The following is a 23,269-nucleotide window of genomic DNA, read 5'->3' as shown; positions in this document are numbered from 1 at the left end:
GCGTTTCCCAAGGGAGTTGTGTTTCAAAAGTCCCTAAATAACGTAACTCACAACAAACGGCAGCCGAAGAACCCATCTGGATGCCTGAGGCCTTGGAAGTGATCACACTGACCTCACTTCGTCTCCCTGTGTTGGGTTTTCATGGTGGCAAAATATCTTCTCAACGTGTTTAGTTTCTCAAACCAAGAGCAGAGGGTATTATGAGAAGCCCCATGAGGACCCTGGGCTGCATCCACAAGGGCCTGTGGTCACAGCTGTCACCATGGAGAGAAAGACAGAAGGGGGTGGTGGAAACAGGTATCTCTTACCCTAAAACAAAACACACAAAACCCCAAGGGCACTGGGATGCTTAGGGAGAGAGAAATCTCTGCAACTATTGGCCAACAGCTTAGCCCTGCCCTGACCAACTGGATTCTAATCCCCAGGAAAATAAATTAAAAGACCAAATGTCATTAATCAATTAATAATGAGGCAGATGCTGTTTGGCTTCTGTCTCTCAGCTGGACTCCTGTTCTAAAGGATCTGCTTCAGTCCCTACGAACAAAACAGCCATTTCCAAAGCCAAGGACATGGAACCAGCAAGTGCCTAGCCCTAGCCCTAGAACAATGCCTGCCACAGACAGAATAGGTATTCAATAAATTTGTTGAATGCCTCCAGAATGAATGCTGGTATCAATTCCCTTGGCACTCTTGCCTTCTCCTCTCAGTCTGGAAACACACAACACACACACACACACACACACACAGTTCAATCCATGCCTGTTCACTGAAACTCCATTTGTATGTAACCTTGCAAAACTAATAAAATTAGCAATTATTGCTAACAATAAAGATTTCTAGAGGGCAGGAATTTTTATTAATTTTGTTACTAATGTTCCTTAGGCGCCTAAAACAATGCCCGGCACATCACTGGCTCCCGATGAATATTTGTTGAATGCCGAATGAATTATAGGGGCCTGCAAGCAAACCCTTCTCAACCATTTCCACAAAGGCGCCAGCGGCTGCCTCGAGGCCTCCCACCGCCAGGAGCCGCTGTGGGATGGGAAACGCCCAGCTTCCTTCCCACTTCACCTTCCACCCCCGCGGTGCCCTCTGACCCCGTGAAGGCTCTGCCCCGAGTTAAGATGGCGGCGTCGGTGGCAGCTGCAGTCGGGGGGCTGCGGCGGGCCATTCGAAGGTCGCCCCCGTGGCGGAGCCCCAGCCGCCGGCCGCTCTCCTCCGCGCCCCCTCCAGCCCAGGCGTCGGCTGTCCGTGACGCCTTCCTGAGCTTCTTCCGGGACCGCCATGGCCACCGACTCGTGCCGTCCGCGTCCGTGCGGCCCCGCGGCGACCCCAGCTTACTCTTCGTCAACGCCGGCATGAACCAGGTTGGGGCGGGGCTTGTGCTTTTCCGCGAGAGAAAGGCACTACGGGATTGGGCAAAAGAGGCAAGAGGCGGAGCTCATAGCTCTCGGGGAGGGAGGGAGGGCCGTGGGTGGGCCGGGCGATCGCGGGCGAGAGTTAGGGTTTGGGGGAAGACTCCACCTGGGAGCTTGTGGTTTGGGATTGAGTTTTAGGCCCAGGAATGGTGCGTGTGGAGTCCCACGGGGGCAGATGGTGGGGGAAGTCTGGCTTCATTTATTCTTTCAATAAAGATAATATTCATTACGTGGATGTGGTGTGGAGCCCTGCCCCGCCCTAGACTATGTTCTCTAAGCCCTTGACCTTGAGCGCTGCTTACCCTCCCCAGACTTGTTTGTCCTCATCTGTAAAATGGGTGGGAGGTGGGGGGAGGGGGGTTGGTTAACTTTAGAGCAGTGGTTCTCAACCTTCCTAATGCCGCGGCCCTTTAATACAGTGACCCCCAACCCTAAAATTATTTTCGTTGCTACTTCATAACTGTAATGTTGCTACTGCTATGAATCGTCATGTAAATATCTGATATGCAGGATGTATTTTCATTGTTACAAATTGAACATAATTAAAGCATAGTGATTAATCACAAAAACGATATGTAATTATAGATGTGTTTTCCGATGGTCTTAGGCGATCCCTGTGAAAAGGCCGTTCGACCCCCAAAGGGGTCGCGACCCACAGGTTGAGAACCACGGCTTTAGAGGCTATGCCCAGGGCTCTGTGGTCTGTTTTGTACCCTGAAGCTATTGGCTGTGGTTGAAGAAGCTGAGATGGAGGATGCAGCCATTCATTGTCCCACTTCCAGCCACCAACACATTCCTCCTCCTTTTTTCTTGCCTATTTTACTAGCAGAAGATCTCTGTTTCATGATTTATTACCCCTTGTCTGCCCTGCCCCCCCCCCCCCCACACACACACACACACAACACACAAGCGATGGGTACCCCTAGGCTCCCAGGTTGCACTCTCTGGGGCACAGTCAGCCATCTCTGTCCTCACTCCCCATATTTCTGTTCTCATGAGGGACTTGGCTCTCCCTCTCCCCCTTCTTCACGTGTTCCAGTTCAAGCCAATCTTCCTGGGCACCGTGGACCCACGAAGCGAGATGGCAGGCTTCCGACGTGTGGCCAACAGCCAGAAATGTGTGAGGGCCGGAGGAAGCCACAACGACCTGGAGGACGTGGGCCGAGACCTTTCCCATCACACCTTCTTTGAGATGCTTGGCAATTGGGCCTTTGGGGGTGAATATTTTAAGGTGAGTCTCCAGGACGTCCTGGAATTCGGAAAGGGTCAGCATTCAACCAAGAAGGGGGTGAAGGCTAGTCCTCTCTCCACTCTGGAGTCTGCTTAGGCAGGGCCTCATGCCAGACACAGAGGCAAAGTGTGGCATGCACATGCGTAAGGGGAATGTGTCTCAATTCTCTAATTGGATTGTAAGCCCCTTGATGGCCAGGACTGTGCCCCCTGCGTAATGGCTGATCAATCGTTGTTGTATGAATAAACAGAAGTAACACTAAAATGTGTGAGTTCCACATCACCCCAGGCTAGAGTGGTTAGAGGATTTCATGGAGAAGGTGAGACTTGAAAGAAAGGAGGATTTGGAAGCTTTCGGGGCAGGAAAAAACTCAGTGTTGGTCATGGCTCGTTTTAGAAACAAGTGGACAGTGGAAATGGTTTTGTCTCAAGCTGAGGGCTGCACTCATGTGGCCGGATTGACGCGCTAGTGGGGCTTTCTTCTCACCCATCTTCCTCTTCCCCCCCATGTGGGTTTCCACTGCAGGAGGAGGCTTGCAGCATGGCCTGGGAACTGCTCACTCAGGTCTATGGGCTCCCTGAGGACAGGCTATGGGTCTCCTACTTTGGTGGTGACCCCAAGGCAGGGCTGGACCCAGATCTGGAGAGCAGGGACATCTGGCTCAGCTTAGGGTAAGTTCATCCTCCCTCATGTCCACTCCTGGGGGGGGCAGGAGGCCTGGAAAATAGAGACTGTCCTCATAGGCCTTTCGAGTCCCCGCATATCCCAGGAGACCCTGGGGGCAGTCCTGTTCCTCCTCTTGCTGAGCTTGATGGAGAGGCGCTCATGGCAAAGAGGGTCCGGCTTTGGGGTTTGTCTGTCTCTCTACCACCCACCTGGCTTTCTTTCCAGGGTCCCTGCCAGCCGTGTGCTTTCCTTTGGGCCACAAGAGAACTTCTGGGAGATGGGGGACACCGGCCCTTGTGGGCCCTGTACCGAGATCCACTATGACCTGGCTGGAGGGACGGGTGCCCCCCAGCTGGTGGAGCTTTGGAATCTGGTCTTCATGCAGCACAACAGGTAATGGGGTGCTGAAGCAGGAGGGAAACCCCTGGCTGGAAGTGGAAAAGTGGCAGTCAGGAGACTTTGATCTGTTTCTTATAAAAGCACACACTTAAACGGCACTTACTACGTGCCAGGCACATTTCTAAACACTTTTCAGATAATAACTGATTTAACCCTAGTCTTGGCCCGTAACAGTTTAAGCTAGTCACTGCTGCCTCTGGCCTCTGCTCTCTTACCACGTGAGAGAGTGGCACTGATGATCTCTAAGATTTTCTTCCAGCCTTGACATGCCTCTTTCTAAGGGCAAATAATTCTGTCCCAGAAAGGGAATGTCAGGGTCCAGGCCAGGGCCCAAGGGTCAGGGGGTAGTGGTGAGGGTGAAGGTCACCCTTTATGAGAAGGGACTGGACCCAAGGCCATCATCCCATTATCGTCTGTGTTTATGATGGGGTGGGGGATTATATGCATCTGGTTCCTCCCTCTCTCAGCCCCCTTAGACCCCTCCTCATTCCTCTATGCCACCTGAGCCTCACATCTGTCTGTAATCCTGTGCGGAGCCTCACCTTGTTCACCTTCCCTGGCCAGAGAGGCAGATGGAAGTCTGCAGCCCCTGCCCCAGCGCCATGTGGACACGGGAATGGGCCTGGAAAGGCTGGTAGCTGTGCTGCAAGGCAGACGCTCCACCTACGACACTGACCTCTTCTCCCCGCTGCTCAACGCTATACACCAGGTGAGCCTGCCTCTTGCCTTCCGGAAGCTTCTGGCCTGCTCGCCGGTGCTTTTGGAATCTGGTCTTCATGCAGCACAACAGGCAATGGGGTGCGGAAGCAGGAGGAAACCCCTGGCTGGAAGTGAAAAGGTGGCAGTCAGGAGACTGGGGGCAGCTGGACTCCTAGGAGGTGGCTGGCAGTGGGGTGGCCAGCCATGTGTCTGGCCCCCTGCAGCAGGCCAGCTTCGCCTCGTTTACATCACAGCTCAGCACGGTCCCAAGGAGAGCAGAAGCACGCAAGGCTCTTGAGGCCTGGGCTCAGAACAGCGTCATTTCCACCATATTCTCTTGACCAAAGCAAGTCACAGGCTGGCCCAGATTCGAGAGATGGAGAAACAGACTCTCTGTCTTGATGGAAAGCAACTGTAAAGTCACATTGCAAAGTGGCATGCTCACAGAAAAAGGAAGGATTGTGGCCACTTTTGCAAACAGGCGACCCCGGAGAGGAAAGCTAGAGTCCAATCTCATGGGACCCAGAAGTCCCAAGTAGGGATTTTATTCTGAGTGCAGTGAGCAGGGCTCTAAGGCGGGGAGCATGCTCTGACTGACATTTAAAAGACCTCTCCTGTTTCCATGTGGAGGATGAGCTGGAGGGAGGCAGGAGTAGAAGTGGAGAAACCAATTGGGAGGCGATTTCATAGTCCAGGGAAGGGAGAGTAGGACGTGGCTTAGGCTGGTCATGAAAGTGGAGGAAAGTAGATTGATTTGCGAGATCTCATGGAGGGAGAAGCTAAGGCCGCACTGATGGAGTGGATAGGGAGGGAAAGAAAAGGCCGGCTCCCTAGTGTTTGACAAGCAATGAGATGAACGGCGGGACTGTATTGAGGGGGCAGCTTGGGGAACAGATGGGTCTGGTGCTGCACGAGTGGAACTTGATGAGGAGGGGAAGATGCGAGGCACAGGCCTGGCCCAGAGCTCCCTCCTCGGCCTGGCCCGGCTCACCCACGTGAGGACACATGTCCTGCTCTGGAGCACATGTCCACACAGCTCCCTCCGTCCCTCCCGCCCGCTAAAGCCCGCGGAGGCAGGTGTGGGTCACGGAGAGCACCTGTGGTCAGACAGGCCTGGCGCCGAGCTCAGGGCTGCTCCTGGTCACTTGTGTGGCGCTTGGGTCCTCTGGGCCCCTGTGTCCTCTGACATCGAGGGCAGTAATACCTCCCAGAACAGGGCGTTTGGGGTAGAAGTTCAGTAAATGATCACACCTGTGGTTATGGTTCGTGCGAATGTGGGCCCCGTGAGGCCAGTGTCTGAGTCCCGTTCATCTTGGAAGCTCCGTCATCCTGGCTATCCCAGATGAAGTCCACTTTAGGGGTTTGGAGAGCATCCCGCCTGGGCCAGGGCGGGCAGGGCAGCAGCCATGCCTCCTCTCCTGCTTTCCAGGGTTGCGGGGCCCCCCCTTACCTGGGCCGGGTAGGGGCAGCAGACGAGGGCCGCACAGATATGGCGTACCGCGTGGTGGCTGATCACATTCGCACACTCAGTGTCTGCATCGCCGATGGCGTCTCCCCCGGAATGTCGGGCGCCCCGTGAGTCTGGAAGGACTGCAGAGAGGGGCAGGTGCAGCTGGGGCTTGCAGGGGAGGGAGGGAGCAGAGGTGGTCGGGTTGAGATGGCAGGAGGAGCCGGAGAAGGGCTTTGGGGTGGGAGCACACGCTGGGCCTGGCCCTCCCCAATCTCCAAACCACTGACCAGGGGCTGCTGGGGTTCACATCTGGCTTTGAACCCTCTAGGCTGGTTCTTCGTCGGATCCTCCGTCGAGCCGTGCGGTTCTCTACGGAGGTCTTGCGGGCACCACCTGGCTTCCTAGGCAGCCTGGTACCGGTAGTGGTGGAGACACTGGTAAGGACACAGCTTCCTCACTCCTCTGGGCCTCCTGGTCACTCGGGGAGCCTGCCGTCCCAGCATCCTGTCAGCAGCTGAGAAAGCTGCCGTTGCTTACAAAAGCAGGGAGCCTTCAGGCTGCTGAACCTTTGACCGTGGGACTCCCTCTGCCTGTGTCCCCACCCCACAGGGAAACGGACTCCCCATGTGGGTCCCTCCCCCGTCCATCAGCCTGTCTGAGCCTCTAGAACAGGTGTCCTCAGGGAGGCCCAGGGGCGGAGGGGGAAAGCAGCTGGTTGCCTTTCCCTCTCACACTTCCTCAGCCCTGTTACCTCCTCCAGGGAGACACTTACCCAGAGCTGCAGAAGAGCTCGGCCCAGGTACTGGACTCGGGTGGGGGAGGGCCGGGCTGGCCAGAGAGTGGTAGAGAGGCTCTCCCTCCATCTCTGTCATGCCTGCCGTTCAGATAGCCAACCTGGTGTCGGAGGACGAGGCAGCCTTCCTGGCCTCCCTGCAGCGGGGTCGGCGGATCATCGATCGGACCTTGAGGCGCCTGGGACCTTCTGATGTGTTCCCTGGTGAGTGGGGTGCCTCGCCAAGGCGTGAGGCCGGGCCAGGCCGAGGAGGGAGCTCTGGGCCAGGCCTGTGCCTCGCATCTTCCCCCCCTCCTCCCATGGCCCTCAGCTTGTACTCCTCCAGCACCCAGACTTCTCTGTGGTGGGAACACCACCCTGCTTCTCCTCATTTCTCCATTTCCTCACTGCCCCGCTGCTCCTGCCTCAGTCTCTGCCTCCCTCCTCCTCTGACATGGTGGTTGCCAAGGGAACCCAGCTCTGGCCTTGGAGCCCGAAGCCTGAAGGTGACCCGTGTCCTGGGCCAACCCAGTGTGAGGAGAGGGTACTTGTGCTTGGCACCTGGTGTGATTGGAAAAGCCCTGGCCCTTTCTCCCTCACTTCTCCCCCTCCCTCTATCCTGCCCCTCCCCGCTCAAAACCCTGTCTTCCTTCCGAAAAGCCGACGTGGCCTGGTCCTTGTCAATGTCTGGCGACCTGGGGCTCCCACTGGACCTGGTAGAGCTGATGCTGGAGGAGAAAGGGGTGCAGCTGGACTCTGCTGGGCTGGCGCGGCTGGCTGAGGAAGAGGCCCAGGTACAGGCTGGGGCACCCCCACCAGGGTTCTGTTGGGACAGTCAGCCCTGAGTCCCTGGGGAGGGCTGCAGTTACCGAAGGAAGAGGAGGCTGAGCTAGGCACTGTCCTTCACCTCGGGCCCCTCCCAGCCCCTGGAAAAGCACACTAGTGCAGTGGGCTGAACAGGAGCTGGCGGAGCGGGCCGGGGGGGGGGGGAGGGGGAGTAGCGGGGGGAGGGGCGGGGGAAGGCCAGCACATGTCCTGGGAGGCGCCTACAGGGGCAGAATTCGGGGAGGGAGGCCTGATCCTGAGACCCTGCAGGATGGGTGGTTCACCAGCCAACCCAGGTCTCCAGCACCAGCCAAGCCCTGAGCACTTATTCCAGAGGGGGCCGCAGGGTGCACAGAGCGGATGGCAGGGACAGGACTCTTCGGAGGCTCAAGTCCCATTGCACTCTCCGTGCAGCCCTTCTATCCGTACACATACCCCTGCCTGTCCTGCAGCACCGGGCCCGGCAGGCTGAGCCAGCTGAGGAGCAGGGACTGCGGCTCAGCATCCATGCGCTGGGGGAGCTGCAGCGCCGAGGGCTGCCCCCAACTGATGACAGCCCCAAGTACAACTACTGCCTTCGACCCAGTGGGGGCTATGGTGAGGGCCTGGGCTGAGCGGTGGCCGTAGGCTTGCCTGACCTTGATTGGGAGGGACAGGCAGATGGTTGCCCTGTGCATTCCCCAGGGGCCACCAGGGGTCACTGTGTCCCTGAGCAGGACTGGGACCCTATCCCCCATTCCCAACCCCTCTCCTCCAGCTAGGTGCCTGTTGGCTCCGAGTCAGGCACAGACCCACCTGTATGTCTCAAACCCCTGCCCAGCACTGATGACCACTTTTTGCCCTGGCAGAGTTTGGCACCTGCGAGGCCCAGGTGCTCCAGCTGTATGCAGAGGACGGAACAGCCGTGGCCTCCGTGGGGGAAGGCCAGCGCTGTGGCATCCTCTTAGACAGAACCAACTTCTACGCTGAACAGGGGGGTCAGGCTTCAGACCGAGGTTACCTGGTGCGGGTGGGGCAGCAGGTGAGCCCCCCCGCCCCCCCCACCACACACACACACACACACACACACACACACACACACACAGGATAACTTCTGCAGGAGGCAGACCTGAGCCAGAGAGGGAGCCAAGGGGGTGGGGGGTTGGGGGCAGGGAGGCTCTAGGCAGTCACTCTAGCCCAGGGGTGGGCAAACTTTTTGACTCGAGGGCCACAATGGGTTCTTAAACTGGACCGGAGGGCCGGAACAAAAGCATGGACGGAGTGTTTGTGTGAACTAATACATGTTAACACTGCTGCTGGTGAAGGAGCAGAGGGGAGAGCAAGAGAACCCTCCACTCTTTCGGCTCCGCGGGCCGGATAGAACAGCGGAACGGGCAGGATCCGGCCCGCGGGCCGTAGTTTGCCCACGGCTTCTCTAGCCCCTTGGCCTCTGACCTTCCCCAGGATGTGCTGTTCCCGGTTGCCCGGGCCCAGGTCTGCGGAGGCTTCATCCTGCATGAGGCTGTGGCCCCTGAGTGCCTGAAGGTGGGGGATGCGGTGCAGCTGCACGTGGATAAGGTAAGGACCCCACCCCTGCTGCTCCTGACATCCCGCAGCTCCTTTACTCTCCACCCCCCACTCTCACCCGGACGCCGGGTGACAAAAGCGTTTCAGTCCTGGCGTCTAGGCTGCATGGAGAAGCACACGGCCATCCACCTGCTAAACTGGGCGCTGCGGCAGGCCCTGGGCCCTGGCACAGAACAGCGAGGCTCCCATCTCAGTCCCGAGCGGCTGCGCTTTGACGTGGCCACCCAGGTGAGCAGGCACAGAGAGACAGGCTTCAGCTGAGGTGACAGGCTCAGAGTGAGAAGGCTGGTGGGGTGGGGAGTCTGGCCAGGCTGAGGGCCTGGTCTCCCTGTCAGTCAGTCACTATAGGAACCTGAGTGGGTGTCATCCCATCAGGCTCCTCCAGCACAGCAGGGGATGTGGAGTCCTCCCTTCACCCCAGCCACCCATCTTCCTGTTCCTGCTGTCACCCAAGCCATGCTTGCAGAGGCGCTGCTCTCTCCCTTCTCTGCCACCTGTTCCCTCCTCTCCTTGTATATCTGGCTCAATACTCCCTCCAGGAAGCAGGCACTGACCAGATCCTATTCCACTAACTACTCCTTGCTCCCGCATCTCCCCCATCCTATACTTCTTTTCAACTGGGTTGCCTCTTGTCATAAGCTCCCTGAGTACAGAGCCTCCATTTTCTGTTTTAGTCCTCACTTGATGATATGTTTATTGATTTTAGAGAGAGGAAAGGGAAGAGAGAGAGAAATAAACACCAATGTGAGAAACATCGATCATTTGCCTCCCCTATGTGCCCCAACCTGGGATGGAACCCGAAACATGGCTATGTGCCCTGAGCAGGAATCGAACCCGCTGACTTTGTGGTGTGTGGGATGATGCTCCAATGAACTAGCCATCTAGCTGGGACTCCATCAACTTTTAATGCCTAATGGGAAAGGCCTGCAGCTTTCAATAGGCCCGACTCCCAGGTAGCTTTCTAAGGACAAGAATTATTGGCTCCACGAGTGTTTACTGAGCACCTACTAGGTGCTAGCCACTGTTCTAGAGCATAGGGTAGTTCAGTGGACAGTGAAGGCTGCTTCATGCATCAGCTGCAGGCATGGGGCTGACTGCCTGTCGGTCTGTCCGTTTCCCTCCCACCCCACCAGGCCCCGCTGACCCCAGAGCAGCTCCAGGCAGTGGAGAGCACGGTGCAGGAGGCTGTGCGGCAGGACGAGGCCGTGTACATGGAGGAGGTAGCCCTGGCACACACTGCCCATGTCCCTGGCCTGCGCTGCCTGGATGAGGTGAGTTGGGGGAGCTCCCTTGGTGGAGATCACCTTTTCCCCCCCTACCCCCCACAGGCCAGTTAGCAGACCTGTCTCCTCCCACCCACAGGTGTACCCAGACCCAGTGCGGGTGGTGTCAGTGGGGGTGCCCGTGGCCCAGGCACTGGACCCAGCTTCTCAAGCGGCACTGCAGACTTCTGTGGAGCTGTGCTGTGGGACGTGAGTCGCCCTGCCTGCCTGCCCTGGCCTGGAGCTGGGTCCTCACCCTTGGTCTTTAGAGCTGCCAACTCCTGGTTTGGAGCTCAAGCTGCTCTTTTCTTCCATGATCCCCCCTGACTTCTCCCTCCCTCTGCCCACAGGCACTTGCTGCGCACGGGGGCTGTCGGAGACCTGGTCATCGTTGGGGAGCGCCAACTCACCAAGGGCATCACCCGCCTGCTGGCCATCACCGGGGAGCAGGCCCAGCAGGTCGGCACGCCAGCAGGGCCCGGGAGGCGGCTGAGTGTGCATGGGGCAGGGACACGCAGCGGATGCGCTCAGGCTGGGGGACGCCCAGCAGCAGAACCAGTGCACTGCTGGCAGCTGGCAGCTGGCGTGATCATTGGGTGCCTTGATTGGTCCTGATGGTTAAATATTTCTAATTTGGCCTTGAGCAGCAATAGGTTGAGAGCTTTGAAAGTAAGCCAACAGCCCTGACCATCCTGTTCCCTCCCTGCAGGCCCGAGAAGTGGGCCAGAGCCTGGCCCGGGAGGTGGAAGCAGCCACAGAGCGGCTGAGTCGGGGCAGCCGGGATGTGGTGGAGGCCCAGCAGCTGTCCAAGGACATGGGACGACTCACCGATGTGAGGGTCATGCCCACCATGGAGCTGCACGCACGCCCATGCACACCCCCATCCCTACCCGTGTCCTTGCCCTATGCCCTTCCCCATGCCTCTCTGAACCCTTCTAGTCTCTCCCCAGCATTCCCAGGGAATGCCTGGATGATTGTCTGCAAGGTGGAGTCGGAGGGGCGGGCGGGGGTAGTCTCTTCCCTGGCTCTGCTGGTCCCAGCCGCAGAGGCTGTGGCTCAGGGAGGAGCGAGGATGATGTACTGCTTCTGGCTGTAGGCTGTGGACACTGCTGTGATGCCCCAGTGGCAGCGGCGGGAGCTGCAGGCCACACTGAAGGTGCTGCAGCGGCGTGCCAACACTGCGATCCGGAAGCTGGAAATAAGGCAGGTAGGAGGGGGTTTGGCTGCACCCATCAGGGCGGATTCCAGGCACACCCAACTAGGGCCAGAGACACTAGTATGAACTGGCATGGGGGTGGTGTCAGCTCCCTCTCCTGGGCACCGTTGCCAGACCCCCACTTCTCTGCCAAGCCAGGTCTCCCCAGCTCCCAAGCCTGGCTCAGGCTCTCCCTCCGGGAAGCTGACTGACTGCTCCATTCACCCTGATTCCTCCTTGACTGCATTCCCCTTCCCCCTGCCCCCTCTCCATCTGTACTCCAGGCTTAGTCCTCTCACCTTCAGCGACCTATTTGTCGGGGCCTGGAGCTCAGATGAAAGGGAGGAGGTGAGGGAGGAGAGGAAGGACACAGGTGGGACCCAAAAGGAGGCCATTCCAGGCAGAACCCCTAGCCCCTCTGTTCAAAGCTAAAGCCTTTGCTGGGGGAAGAGGGCGGGGGAAGGGAAGGGGCTTCTGGACGGGGGTTCAGTTCAGAAAGGGCCGGTTGCCTTCCAGCCTGACCTGTGCTGCCCCCCCCCCCCCCCAGGCTGCCCAGAAAGCACAGGAGCTGCTGCAGCGGCACCCAGAGGGGTCCCTGATCGTGGACACCGTTTCCACTGAGTCCCTCTCAGTGAGTATGGGGTTGGGGGTGTCCTCACAGGGAGGTAGCTGGGAGTCTGGGACTCCGGGTCACCGCCTGCCCTCCCTTGTCCAGGTGCTGGTGAAGGTGGTCCGGCAGCTGTGTGAGCAGGTGCCCAGCACGTCCGTGCTACTACTCAGCCCCCAGCCCCTGGGGCATGTGCTGTGTGCCTGCCAGGTGGCCCAGGTGAGCCAAGTGGGAGAGCAGCCCCCACCCCACCCATCTCCTGGTCCAGCCGCTGATTCCCCTCCTTTTGTTCCTCTCAGACCAGGGAGCCAGGGCTGGGTAGAGGTGCTCTATAAGGACACCCCAAAACATAGACACGGCCATCTTCTTGTCCCTAATGACCACCTCACTCCCCCTCCACACACATTCCCAACCCAACCCTCCCCTGTCGTCACCCCTTTCCCCCCATGAGACTGTCTGGGGAGGCGGAGCTCATCGCTGTGACTCACTCTCAAGGTACATGGAGTGGATGGTGCAGGGAGGGCCCCTCGGCATTGCTGCCCCTTCTGTTTCCGTCCCCAGAGTGCCACGCCAGCTTTCACAGCAGAGGCCTGGGCGCTGGCTGTGTGCAGCCACATGGGAGGCAAGGCCTGGGGCTCCCGAGTGGTGGCCCAGGGCACCGGAAGCACTGCTGACCTGGAAGCTGCGCTCAGTACAGCCCGAGCCTATGCCCTCAACCAGCTCTGAGCCAGGGACTCACATAGACTAAAGAGTCAGCTACATGTGGCAGGAGTCCGACGAAACTTCCTGAGGAGCCCGGAAGGAACCAGCAGAACCTCCCTGGAGGCTGAGGGGAGGGCTGGAGACTGGAGGCCCAGCAGCTGAGCTGAGAGGGCCACCCTGGGCTGAGTCCTGCCTGGACACAGGAAATGAGGGCTGGCAAAGGCAGAAGTGGGCCCAGAGACACCAAACTAGGTGAATGCGGAAACACGGGCTGCCCTGGCTGTGACTGCTCATTAAAGAGTATTTCCCAGCCCTCCCAGCGCGGCTCAGGGGTTGAACTTCAACCTATGAACCAAGAGGGCACAGTTTGACTCCTGGTCAGGGCACATGCCCAGGTTACAGGCTCTGTCCCCAGGATGGAACGTGCAGGAGGCAGCCGATCAATGATTCTCTCCCATTGATGTTTCTCTCTCTCCCACTCCCTTCTTCCCTAAAATCAATAAAAATATATATTTTTTAAAAAAGTATTTCCCAGAGGAGAGGAAGTTCCAGAAGGTTCTTTTGCTTAAAAAAGAATAGACTTCCCACTCCCAGCAACCTGATATGGGTGCCCCATCCCCAGTCTGACTCCTCACACTAGGCTGAAAGGCCACCCAGCATCCACATCGGAACCATCCTCCTCGCCACCGTGCTGGGCCAGGCTGGGCCAGCCTGTCCTGGGCACCCAGAAAGGCCTCCCCCGCCACCAGGATCCAGAACCTTCATGTGGAAGTCACTATGGCAGGGCAGTCCTCTCTGGTGTCATTTAGTTCTTTAACAATAACTTCTTGAAGGCCCTGGTGATTTGTTGATAAAATGAGTAACAGGTACTGGTCAGTTGCTGAGAATGTGAGAACCAAACACAAAACCTCCTGTCCTTGCAGAGCTTACTCCTAGTGGGAAACAACAGGCAATAAAGAGAAAGAAGAGGTGTGAGCGGTGGTGAGGTCTGAGGAGTGGGCTGGGACCAGGATGGTGGGGTGGTTCCTCACTGAGGTGCATCTGAGGGAAGAGCTGTCCAGGCTGTAAGCCCCTGTGGGGAGCGGGGGTGGGCGGCAAGCTGGAAGAGTGGCAGGTGATGGGGTCAAAAGCGTAGGAACCAGAGTGACCCTCTAAGTAAGCTACACAGCATCTCCCTCGCACCTGAGCTCTGGAGGAAGCCAGGGGATATGAGGGCAGCCCTCTCCCCACCAGAATGACTGTCCAGGACGAAGTCACACACTGGGCCTCAGAAAACCCGTCTTCAAGTCCAGGGCTCCCTGACTACCAAGTTCTGGGGCTGTTTAAAATTATTAGAGCAGAGAGGGGCCGATAGCGTCTTTTCTTGCATGATCTCTCCTTTTGCAGCACCGGTGACCTAACTGATGGGGGCTTGAAAGGAGCCTGAATCCCTGCTGCCTGGCCCAGACCGCTTGCTCAGCTCTGGGGTTGCAAAGCTTTCCCTCAAAATCTTGGCAACTATAGTAGTTAGGAGTGGTGCTCGGGAAGGCCCAGCTTTTTGTACGTGGATGCCGGGGTGAGGCGTGGTACCCACTTTATTGATGTGTTAGCCAAGTTTCTAAGTTAAACTTATCCAGGGTAACCAACTAGTACAGTTGTCCCTTGAACAAACAACATGGGGATGGGTTGCCAACCACCCATGCGGTCGAAAATCCATGCGTAACTTAGGTCTGCATGTGCAGGTTCCCATGACACAGCAAAAGGACATAATAAGCCCTTGCCGGTTTGACTCAGTGGATAGAGCAGGGGTCCTCAAACTTTTTAAACAGGGGACCAGCTCACTGTCCCTCAGACCGTTGGAGGGCCGGACTATAGTTTAAAAAAAAACTATGAACAAATTCCTAGGCACGCTGCACATATCTTATTGTGAAGTAAAAAAACAAAACGGGAACAAATACAATATTTGTATTTGCATGTGGCCCGCGGGCCGTAGTTTGAGGACCCCTGGGATAGAGCGTCAGCCAGTGGACTGAAGGGTCCCAGGTTCAATTCCGGTCAAGGGCACGTACCTCAGTTGCAGGCTTGATCCCCAGCCCCGGTCAGGAGAGGCAACCCATCGATGTTTCTCTCCCTGTGTCTCCCCAGCCTCCCTTCCACTTTCTCTAAAAATCAATGTTGTTAATCCATATCTTTGGGTGAGGATTAACAACAAAAAGACATAATTAACCTGGCCCATGTGGCTCAGTGGTTGAGCGTGGACCCATGAACCAGGAGGTCACGATTGTTCCGGCACGTGCCTGGGTTGTGGGCTTGACCCCCAGTAGGGGGGTGCAGGAGGCAATTGAGCAATGATTCTCCTATAGAAACAATCAATAGAGATGTTTCTATTCCTCTCTTCCTCTCTGAAATCAAATCATAATAATTTTAAAAAAGGACATGAAACTAAAGCAGAGCTCCACCTCCCTGTGAAACTTCCCACCACCCTGGTTGCCGCTCCTCTCCTGAAGGACAATGTCTTTTTCTTCCTAGCCACCCCCCTGGAGTTAGTCACCCATGCCCCTCAGGGCACCACATGCGGGGCGGGGGGCGGGGGGAGTCAGGCTTAGAGCTGTGTGAGGGGTGCTGTGGCGGCTGGACCTTCCTGCCCAGTGCCAGACATCAGCCTGTTCCCTCTTAGAGAAGGGGGAAGGGCCACTCTGCAGGGTGCGGCAGCCCACAGCTCTGCGGTGCCCTTCACTCTCATCTTCCAGAAGATTCTGACTGCTGATGCTTCTGCCTAACTCCCGCTACCCCACCCCATCTCTACACAAAAGGTACCAAGAAGGAAGGGCACTGCGGTCCAGGAGCCCTGCCGGGCCTCGCACTCCTCACCTTCCCCCGCAAAAGCCCACCCGCTCCTAAACATGTCCCCCAGAAGCACAAGGCATGCCCCAGGGCCAGGTTCCTCTGCCCGCACCCTGGCCGCACACAGCGCGTTAGCCAGAACCTCCTTGCGTCACCCGGTGCCTCGGCGCATAATGACAACCAGCAAAAGGCAGCCCTGCGCGCCCGCCAGGCGCCCGGTGGAGACTGCGCGCGCGGGGGGCACGCACGTGTGCTCACCGGCCCTGGACCCGCCCCCTGGAGACGTGCGGCGTCCCTAACGACCGGCGCAGACCGCGCGGGAGCCTGCGGAACGGCGAGTGCCTGGGGACCGGGAGTCGGTGAGGCGACCTCCGGGAGAGAGGACCCTCCACCCCGGATCTCCCATATCAGGCTGAACTCTCCCTGCCCCCATTCCCGCCCACGGGGCGCCCTCAGCCCCCCTCCCCCGGGCCCAAAGCCCGCGGGCGGCCCCAGCCTGGGCTCCCACATTTCGCGTGGCAGGGGAGGGCCGGTCTGTAACTACAGACCTCCTGCCCCCACCCATTTGAGGTGGGACCCGTGCCCCCTCCCCCACCACAGTCTCTTCAAGCTGGCCCAGAGGCTTAGGGTTTGCAAGTAAAGGGAGGGGGTTCCATGAGGAGGAAGGGGAAAGTGGGGCATCGGGTAGGGCACGGAGGAGAGCAGACATAAGGACCCCAGTCTTCTCAGAGAGGCTGACCCCCACCCCGCTCCCTTGGGCTGCAACCCCCCCCCCCCCCAGGTCCAGGAGCTTCCGCACCCCCTCCTTCTCACAGCAGGGCTGGTTTCCCTTGGTTACCTCGGGGAGACCTGGGCCTCTGCACCCTAGGCGTTGGGGGAGGGCCTCTCTGACCTTTGGTGCTGAGCTACCCCATAGGGTGTCTGAGCCGCCTGTAGGGATGCGGGGAGGGGAGAGAGACCACTGGGTTCTTTTTGAGACTACAGACCTAAGTGGCAGGAGTGAAAGAGGCTGCAGGCCCAGGGGGTGATCAGTGTGCTGTTTCACTGGCCAGAGACCAAGCAGGCTGGGCCTGCGCTCGTCAGAGGAACCTTTTGCCCTCTTTAGTGGCACCACTAATTGGGGATTCTCAAACAGGAATTCGGGAGTGACCTGGCCTGCGATCGGGTCTGAGTGGTGGGCATGGAAAAGATGGGGACATGTACACAAAAGCCCAGGGCCCTGAGGACAGCCACCCGGGCCGCAGGAGAGGCTGGGTTTGATGGCGCTCGAAGCACAAGAGCAGTGGGAGGAGCACTGGGGGCCCAATGGAGGGCTGGGACAGGTAGCCCATCAGAGTGTTCGGGACAGTGTCCGGGGCACAGAGGTGCTCATGGGCCTGCAGAGGGCCAGAGGCCGCAGCTGCCCAGAGGAAGGGAGGGGAGGACAGCTGGACCAGGGGCGTGAGGAGCAGGAAGGGGAGATGGCTTCCTCCAGCATCTGCAACTTGCCCATGTGAGCAGGTGCGAGGAGCCTCTGCCCAAGAGGTTAGATTTAACTGGGGACTGCAGAGGATGGAGAAGGTTCGAGACCGCCTCTGAGAAAGGGAACGTGCTAGGGAGTCAAGCTGTGGGCCCGGGGTCTGTGAAGAATGTCCGGGCAGCGAGAGCTGTGGGCAGGAGAGCACAGTGCTGCAGGATTCTTGTAGAATTCGTGGGCCGGCTTCCGCAATGCCCCAGACCGGTCATCCACAGCGCTTGCCCTGTGGACCTCCCACTTTCCCTGACTCGTGAGCTCCCTCATCTTGTCACCAGCGTGGAGGGTGGGGGTCCCCCTTCTGGTGCTGACCGGAACGGCCCAGTTTCCCTCACCGCCTACATCACTTCAGGCACAGGCTCTTTCCACAGAACTGGATCATTGTCTTGCACCCTTCAGCCCCTAAGCTGTGTATGACCAGCCTGGGGCATTTAGGAAGCAGCCCCAACATCTCACTATCTGTTATGCTTTTGTTCATGGAAGTAAAAGAGCTTCGTTTCAAACAGACATCAACGCAAACCTTAGCTTCTCCACTCGCTAGCTGTGTGAAGTGTAGCAAGTTACTTAATCTTTCCAAGTGCCTGTTTCCTCCCTTGTGAAATGGGGCTAATGATGTTATAACAACAATCATCATCCTCCACAATAAATCTGAAGATTCAGTAAATTAGGGTCAGACATCTGACATCTTCATTTTAATGTCTAGCATGTGTCTCTAAGGCCAGCACTATATGAAATGCCTCATGCACATTAGCTCCTTCATCCTCCGGATAATCCTGTGAAGTAGGAATTACCATCCCCATCGACAGAGAAAGAAATGGGGCTTGGTGGGGTGAAGTGACTTGCCCAAGGTCTCTCAGATGCTGGGGGCAGGGTGGTTTGACCTCAGGCGGTGTAACCCCTGAGTCCTTGGCCAGCCGCTGCACTGCCTCCCGCTGTGCGCATACTACTGAGCCTGCAAGTCCTTGTCTGCATAGGCAAGGCCATGGCTCCCAGAGCGCTTGTCCGCCAAACTGCCATCGAAAATAAGGACAGCCTGGCCAAACCGGGGCATCTCATCACTTACATTACCTGTAGAAGGCAGATCTTAACACCTAGCTCTGAGTTATGGCCTGAATGTGGTTCCAGGGTGGGGGCCTGGGAGGAGGAGGATTAGCCTTTCTCCAGGGATTGTGGTCCTGGGCTGGGTTGGATGGATGCGAGAGGCATAGCATGGGAAGCCCAACAGGCCCATGAGACAGGCTCCAGGAGATGAAAGGTCACTGGGCATGTCCCCACTCTCCTCACCCAAGGGCAGGTGTGCCCTTAGATGAGGACGCCCGATGGTGGCACAAGAGGCACTTTGTGCTGGTGGCCCAACCTTCTCTGGAATGTCAGAGAGGATTCCTGCCCCGGAGAAGGACCAGAGTCTTGAACACGCTTCCAGCCTTCAAACTGGGGTTCTCTGCCTGCCTGTGGGTTCCCAGGGTAGAAGGCTCCAGGGTAAGGTGACTATCCTCTGGGGCTATCCTCTTTTTAAAATTTCTAGAGAGAGAGGAAGGGAGAAGAAGAGAGAGAGAGAAACATCAATGATGAGAGGGAATCATTGGTAGGCTGCCGCCTGCACACCCCCTACTGGGGATGGAGCCTGAAACCCGGGCATGTGCCCTGACCGGGAATCGAACCATGACCTCCTGGCTCATAGGTTGATGCTCAGTCATTGAGCCACGCCTGGGCTGGGGCTATCCTCTGTGGGCCCTTGGGGGCTCCTGGCTAATGCGTGTCTACCCATCCCTGCAAGCTTCCAGGGAAGACAGCGCCACCTACCACCACTCTCCGCTGAACACTGGTGGCCCAGGCCCGATGAAGGCCACCCTGTGAGGTGAAGTTATCTCAGGTCTCCTGCCTCTCGTCCTGTGAGCCCTCCCCACCTTTTGTCCTCTCAGCGGTACATTCTCTGCCCCTCCCCCCCCATCCTAACTTTGTTTTGGGATCTGAAACTCATTCACACTGAGGCGTGGATGACTGATAAGAAGATAAATAATTTCTGTACACTATCTGAATAATAATATATCAAGTGACTTCTATATTTTTTAACATTTGCAACATTAGTGTCAGAATATGTTTCATAATTTACCATGTTTGACCTAAAATGATGAGGTACATTTTTAAAAGGCAGCTCAAGGTTAGCATATGAATATACACACAGGTATGTAACATTAAGATTTCGTTTCATTGAGGGGGGAAGTGCATTTTATTTTTTATCTTTAAATTCTTTATTAGTTAAGGAATTACAAATGTGTCCTCATCCCCCCCCTATTAACCCCCATCCTCCCCCGCCCCCACTCATGCTCCCATCCCCCTGTTGTCCATGTCCATTGGTTTGGCTTGTATGCATGCATACAAGTCCTTTGGTTGATCTCTTCCCCTTACCCCCGCCCTCCCCTACTTTCTCTCTGGGGATTAATAGTCTGATTGCTGTTTCTCTGTCTTTGGATCTGTCCCTGTTCATCAGTCTATGTTGTTCTCTATATTCCACAAATGAGTGAGGGAAGTGCATTTTTTTTTCTTTTTTTTTTTTTAACAGAACCTTTATTTTTTTTTCTTTCTATATTTTATTGATTTTTTACAGAGAGGAAGGGAGAGAGATAGAGAGTTAGAAACATCGATGAGAGAGAAACATCGATCAGCTGCCTCCTGCACATCTCCTACTGGGGATGTGCCCGCAGCCCAGGTACATGCCCTTGACCGGAATCGAACCTGGGACCTTTCAGTCCGCAGGCCGATGCTCTATCCACTGAGCCAAACCGGTTTCGGCGAGGGAAGTGCATTTTAATGTAACAGGGATGAGAGCCTTAAGTTAGGGGCCTGAAATTCCCACAGTAGGGTGCCACGGCCTGGTTGCTCTCCCCGCCTGGGAGGCCCTCCGCAACAGCTGCTCACTGGGTGAAGGTAGGAGCCCTGCTTCCCAGTGAATGTGCCTCCTCCTTTCTGAGCGGAGAGGAGGGAAGTGTGGGGGAGGGGTGCCTGTGAAAGAGCAGTGCCTGGGCTTAGAGGCAGCAGCCTGCCCGCAGGCCCTGGCTCCAGCCCTCCAGGATGTCCCAGGGCCGGTCGTTTCCAGGTCTGGTCCTCAGTTTACTCATCAGCAGAATGGGGCCACGAAGCCTGCCCTGCCTCCATGTAGAGTGCTTGTAAGACTCGGGCGAGAGAAGAGCTCTGAAAGGAGCTGGTGGCTGTGAAGTGCCCAGCAGCTGTTAGTTGCGGATACTGTCCTATGGCTGGAGAGATGGGCGGCAAGACTGGAGGCTCAGGACTTTCAGGGGGAAAGGCCACAGGAGTTAGATGTCAGGCCCTGAGTATAATAACCTGGGGGCCTTTGGCCCTTTTCGGCCATCCCATTGAAATATTTCATCTACTGATTTAGGATTTTTCCCGTAATTTAATTCACCAAATGGTGAACCTATCAAAAGGGTCAGAACCAGGACCCTTTGCCCAGAAAGGGGCAGAAACCCAGCTCCCATCTTCAGCAAAAAGGACTTGTCAGAAGACTGAGTTAGGTCTCAGAATTGAAGGAACGGTTAAGGAATCGGGCAGTTCTGGGGCCTCCGGGACTGGGACTGGGGACTGAAGGTCGCCAGGTGCTCTCTGTCACCGCGCACTCCTGCTGGTCTCCACCTGGCCCCCTGCCCCTGCTGCAGACAGGGCCTTTCCTTGGGAAGGGAAATAGCTGCCTTCAGTAAGGGGTCCCTATGTCTTTCTGTCTGCTTCCGCTTGGACAAACCCAAGGAGGACTCTGATTGGCTTGCAGCAGGTGGCCACCCTGAGCCAATCGCTCTGACTGATATAGAATACTCCTATGGGCCAGAATCTATTATCAGAAGGGCTAGGGCAGCCCCAAACAACAGCTGCCTCACCTACCGCAGACCTCACACTGGCTAGGGACCAGGGATCAAAATGAGTAGCGAGCAGTCCCTGCCCCCTGAGGAGCTCACAGTCTAGTGTGGCTGTGGGGGGAGAGGGGTCAATCAGATCGCTGAAGTGACACAGGTGCTGGGGGTCTGATAAAGGGAGTGACAAGAAAGGCTGAAAGGTGTTGGAGAAAGAGGTGCTTGAGCTCAGGCCCCAAAGCACCCCTGCTTCCTGAGCTGAAATGGGGGGGAGGGCGGGGGAAAGGCATTCCAAGCAGAAGGAACAGCATGAGCAAAGGCTGGGCAGCATGAACGAGCTGATGTGTGCCAGAGGCAGAGAGCGTCCAGTGGCAGAGTGCCTCCTCTGCTGAGCTGAGGAAGCTGAGCTGTACCAGCGCGCAGTGGGGAGGCCTGCATTGGCAGCTGTGGGGAGGCCAGATGTGAGGGGACCACCCTGGATGCAGACCCAGGTGCTGGGCAGCTGAAGCTACCATCCATCCAGGCAGGCAGCGAGGTCTGAGGTCCAGGCTGAGGCAGCAGCAGGAGGGAGATTATGGATGCTGGGTTGGGAGGCAGCGCCGAGGGGCTCCAACAGTAACCAGATGTCGGGGGCAGGAGAAGAGTGGCGACTCCCGGCTTCCGGTTCAGGCATCTGGATGGCGAGGTAGGGTGCCAGGAGGAGGATTGGTTTGGAGGAGGCACCGACTTCTCTTGGGGGGCAGTTGAGTTTGAGGGGGCTGGGAGGCAGGCCAGTGGGCCTGCGATCCATCAACAGGAGTGAGGCAGGGCGAGTAGGCAGAACCCCGAGGAACCTCACCCAGGAGTGGGCAGAGGAGGGAGCCTGCGCCGGAGACTTTGGGAAAGAATGAAGAGAGAGGTGGGAGGGGAGCCAAGAGGGTGGCAGCCTTGTGGTGGTTGAGAGGGCAGGGGTCAAGGTCACCACCTGCCAGGGAGGGGCCACACCTTATTTCATCTTTGTAACATTAATAACAGGCAGGCAAGGAGTTTGTTCATATCTTTTTAAATATACTTTGTTTTATATTTTATTCGTTTTTAATAGTAGATTTTTTAAAAATCATCTGGAACTAAAACTCTCCTTAGAAGAATCCTTTGTGTTGGGAAGTAATTTGCTTGCCAAAAATATTTTTGTAATATCTTTTTTTTGAAAACTCAAGAAGTTACTAAGTGAAAACAATCAACTCTGACCTTACTATGAGGGCAATGGTTTCCACATTTGCCTTTCAAGTGACATCAGACTCGGTGGCATACGGAGGTTTCTGTGAACACGGGACGGTAGGGGCGCTGTTTAACCCCAGCCATGGGTGCGGAGCCCATGGAGGCTGACCGGCCCTTTCCTTTCTGGCGGGGGCTCCGGGCTCTGGGACCCACCCTGGGACTCCTCCTGCAGTGTCCTGCCCAGGGGAGGCTGCAGGCTCCAAACCGCAGTGAGAGAGGTTAGGGCCAGACCTCAGGAAGAAAGGCCGGGTCCTGAGACAGCGAGGCATTAGTCCATGCGGCTGGGCCCACCCAGTTCCTCAGGGTGCCCGCCCGGGCCCGGGCTGGGTGGGGTTGCCCAACACGTGGCCTCCCAGGACGGCGAGGCCTGACGGTACAGTGAGTGACGCCTGGAGAGCCGGCTCCAGGGCAACGCCCGCCAGTCCCTGGGGCTTCCCCTGCCAGGCTGGGCCCTGCTCCCGTGGGGGTGCTGCCAGGGATGCACTGGGCCTGAGGGGAATGCAGGAGTGCTTCAGGGAGCCCAGAGGCGGAGCTAGCAGGAACAGGGCCGGTCTGCTGTCTGTCCTCCTCTCTGGCTCTCTGTCCTTCCATCCAGCCCTGAACGCAGCCACTGCCGCCTGGAGATAGGGAAGGGCCGCACTCCAAGGTCCCCTCTCGGGTGTCCAGGGTGTCCTCTCCGCAGCCTAGGACCCTGTCCTTCCTCGTGCCTTCGCCCTCCAGGGCCCTTTTCCTGATGTGAAACTAAATATTATCCAATATTATCCATACTAGTCAAATGTTTTAGACCAATCCCCACAATGCCTGCATAGGAAGATGAGGAGACTGGAACTCAGACAGGTTAAGTAACTTGGCCAAAGGTCACATCACCGGCAAAGCCAGAAATGCAAAGTCATGTGCTGCCTCTCAAGCAGCACCCTCCTGGCCACACCCTCCGAGGGGCCCTTACCCAGAAAGCCCCAGCTGGTGACTCCACAATTCCGGACCCAGTCTGTGACTTTGCATGTGATTTGCATAAGGGTGT

General features: G+C 57.1%; 1 protein-coding gene across 1 annotated transcript; it reads left to right on the top strand.

Moving 5' to 3' along the window:
- The first annotated feature begins 1,106 nt into the window (after positions 1–1,106).
- On the top strand, positions 1,107–13,329 carry AARS2 (alanyl-tRNA synthetase 2, mitochondrial). The gene is made up of 22 exons (XM_081094797.1): positions 1,107–1,367; positions 2,458–2,649; positions 3,175–3,320; positions 3,541–3,708; positions 4,279–4,423; positions 5,843–5,988; positions 6,192–6,300; positions 6,624–6,662; positions 6,749–6,860; positions 7,296–7,429; positions 7,913–8,057; positions 8,309–8,481; positions 8,904–9,017; positions 9,114–9,254; positions 10,160–10,297; positions 10,389–10,498; positions 10,639–10,747; positions 10,998–11,120; positions 11,385–11,495; positions 12,031–12,114; positions 12,199–12,309; positions 12,652–13,329. The coding sequence occupies exons 1-22, from the start codon at positions 1,125–1,127 to the stop codon at positions 12,814–12,816; spliced, it is 2,958 nt and encodes a 985-aa protein (XP_080950923.1). The 5' UTR covers positions 1,107–1,124; the 3' UTR covers positions 12,817–13,329.
- Positions 13,330–23,269: the final 9,940 nt, after the last annotated feature.

This window comes from Myotis nattereri (assembly GCF_964212035.1).
Source record: "Myotis nattereri genome assembly, chromosome: 6".
NCBI classification, from domain to species: Eukaryota; Metazoa; Chordata; class Mammalia; order Chiroptera; family Vespertilionidae; genus Myotis; species Myotis nattereri.
This window is presented reverse-complemented; position numbering and strand designations above follow the sequence as displayed.

Coding starts and splice junctions, on each gene's coding strand:
- AARS2 (XM_081094797.1), top strand. CDS start 1,125: ATGGCGGCGTCGGTGGCAGCTGCAGTCGGGGGGCTGCGGCGGGCCATT. Junction 3,709..4,278: donor GTCTTCATGCAGCACAACAG/GTAATGGGGTGC, acceptor TTCCCTGGCCAG/AGAGGCAGATGGAAGTCTGC. Junction 10,748..10,997: donor CCGGGGAGCAGGCCCAGCAG/GTCGGCACGCCA, acceptor CCCTCCCTGCAG/GCCCGAGAAGTGGGCCAGAG.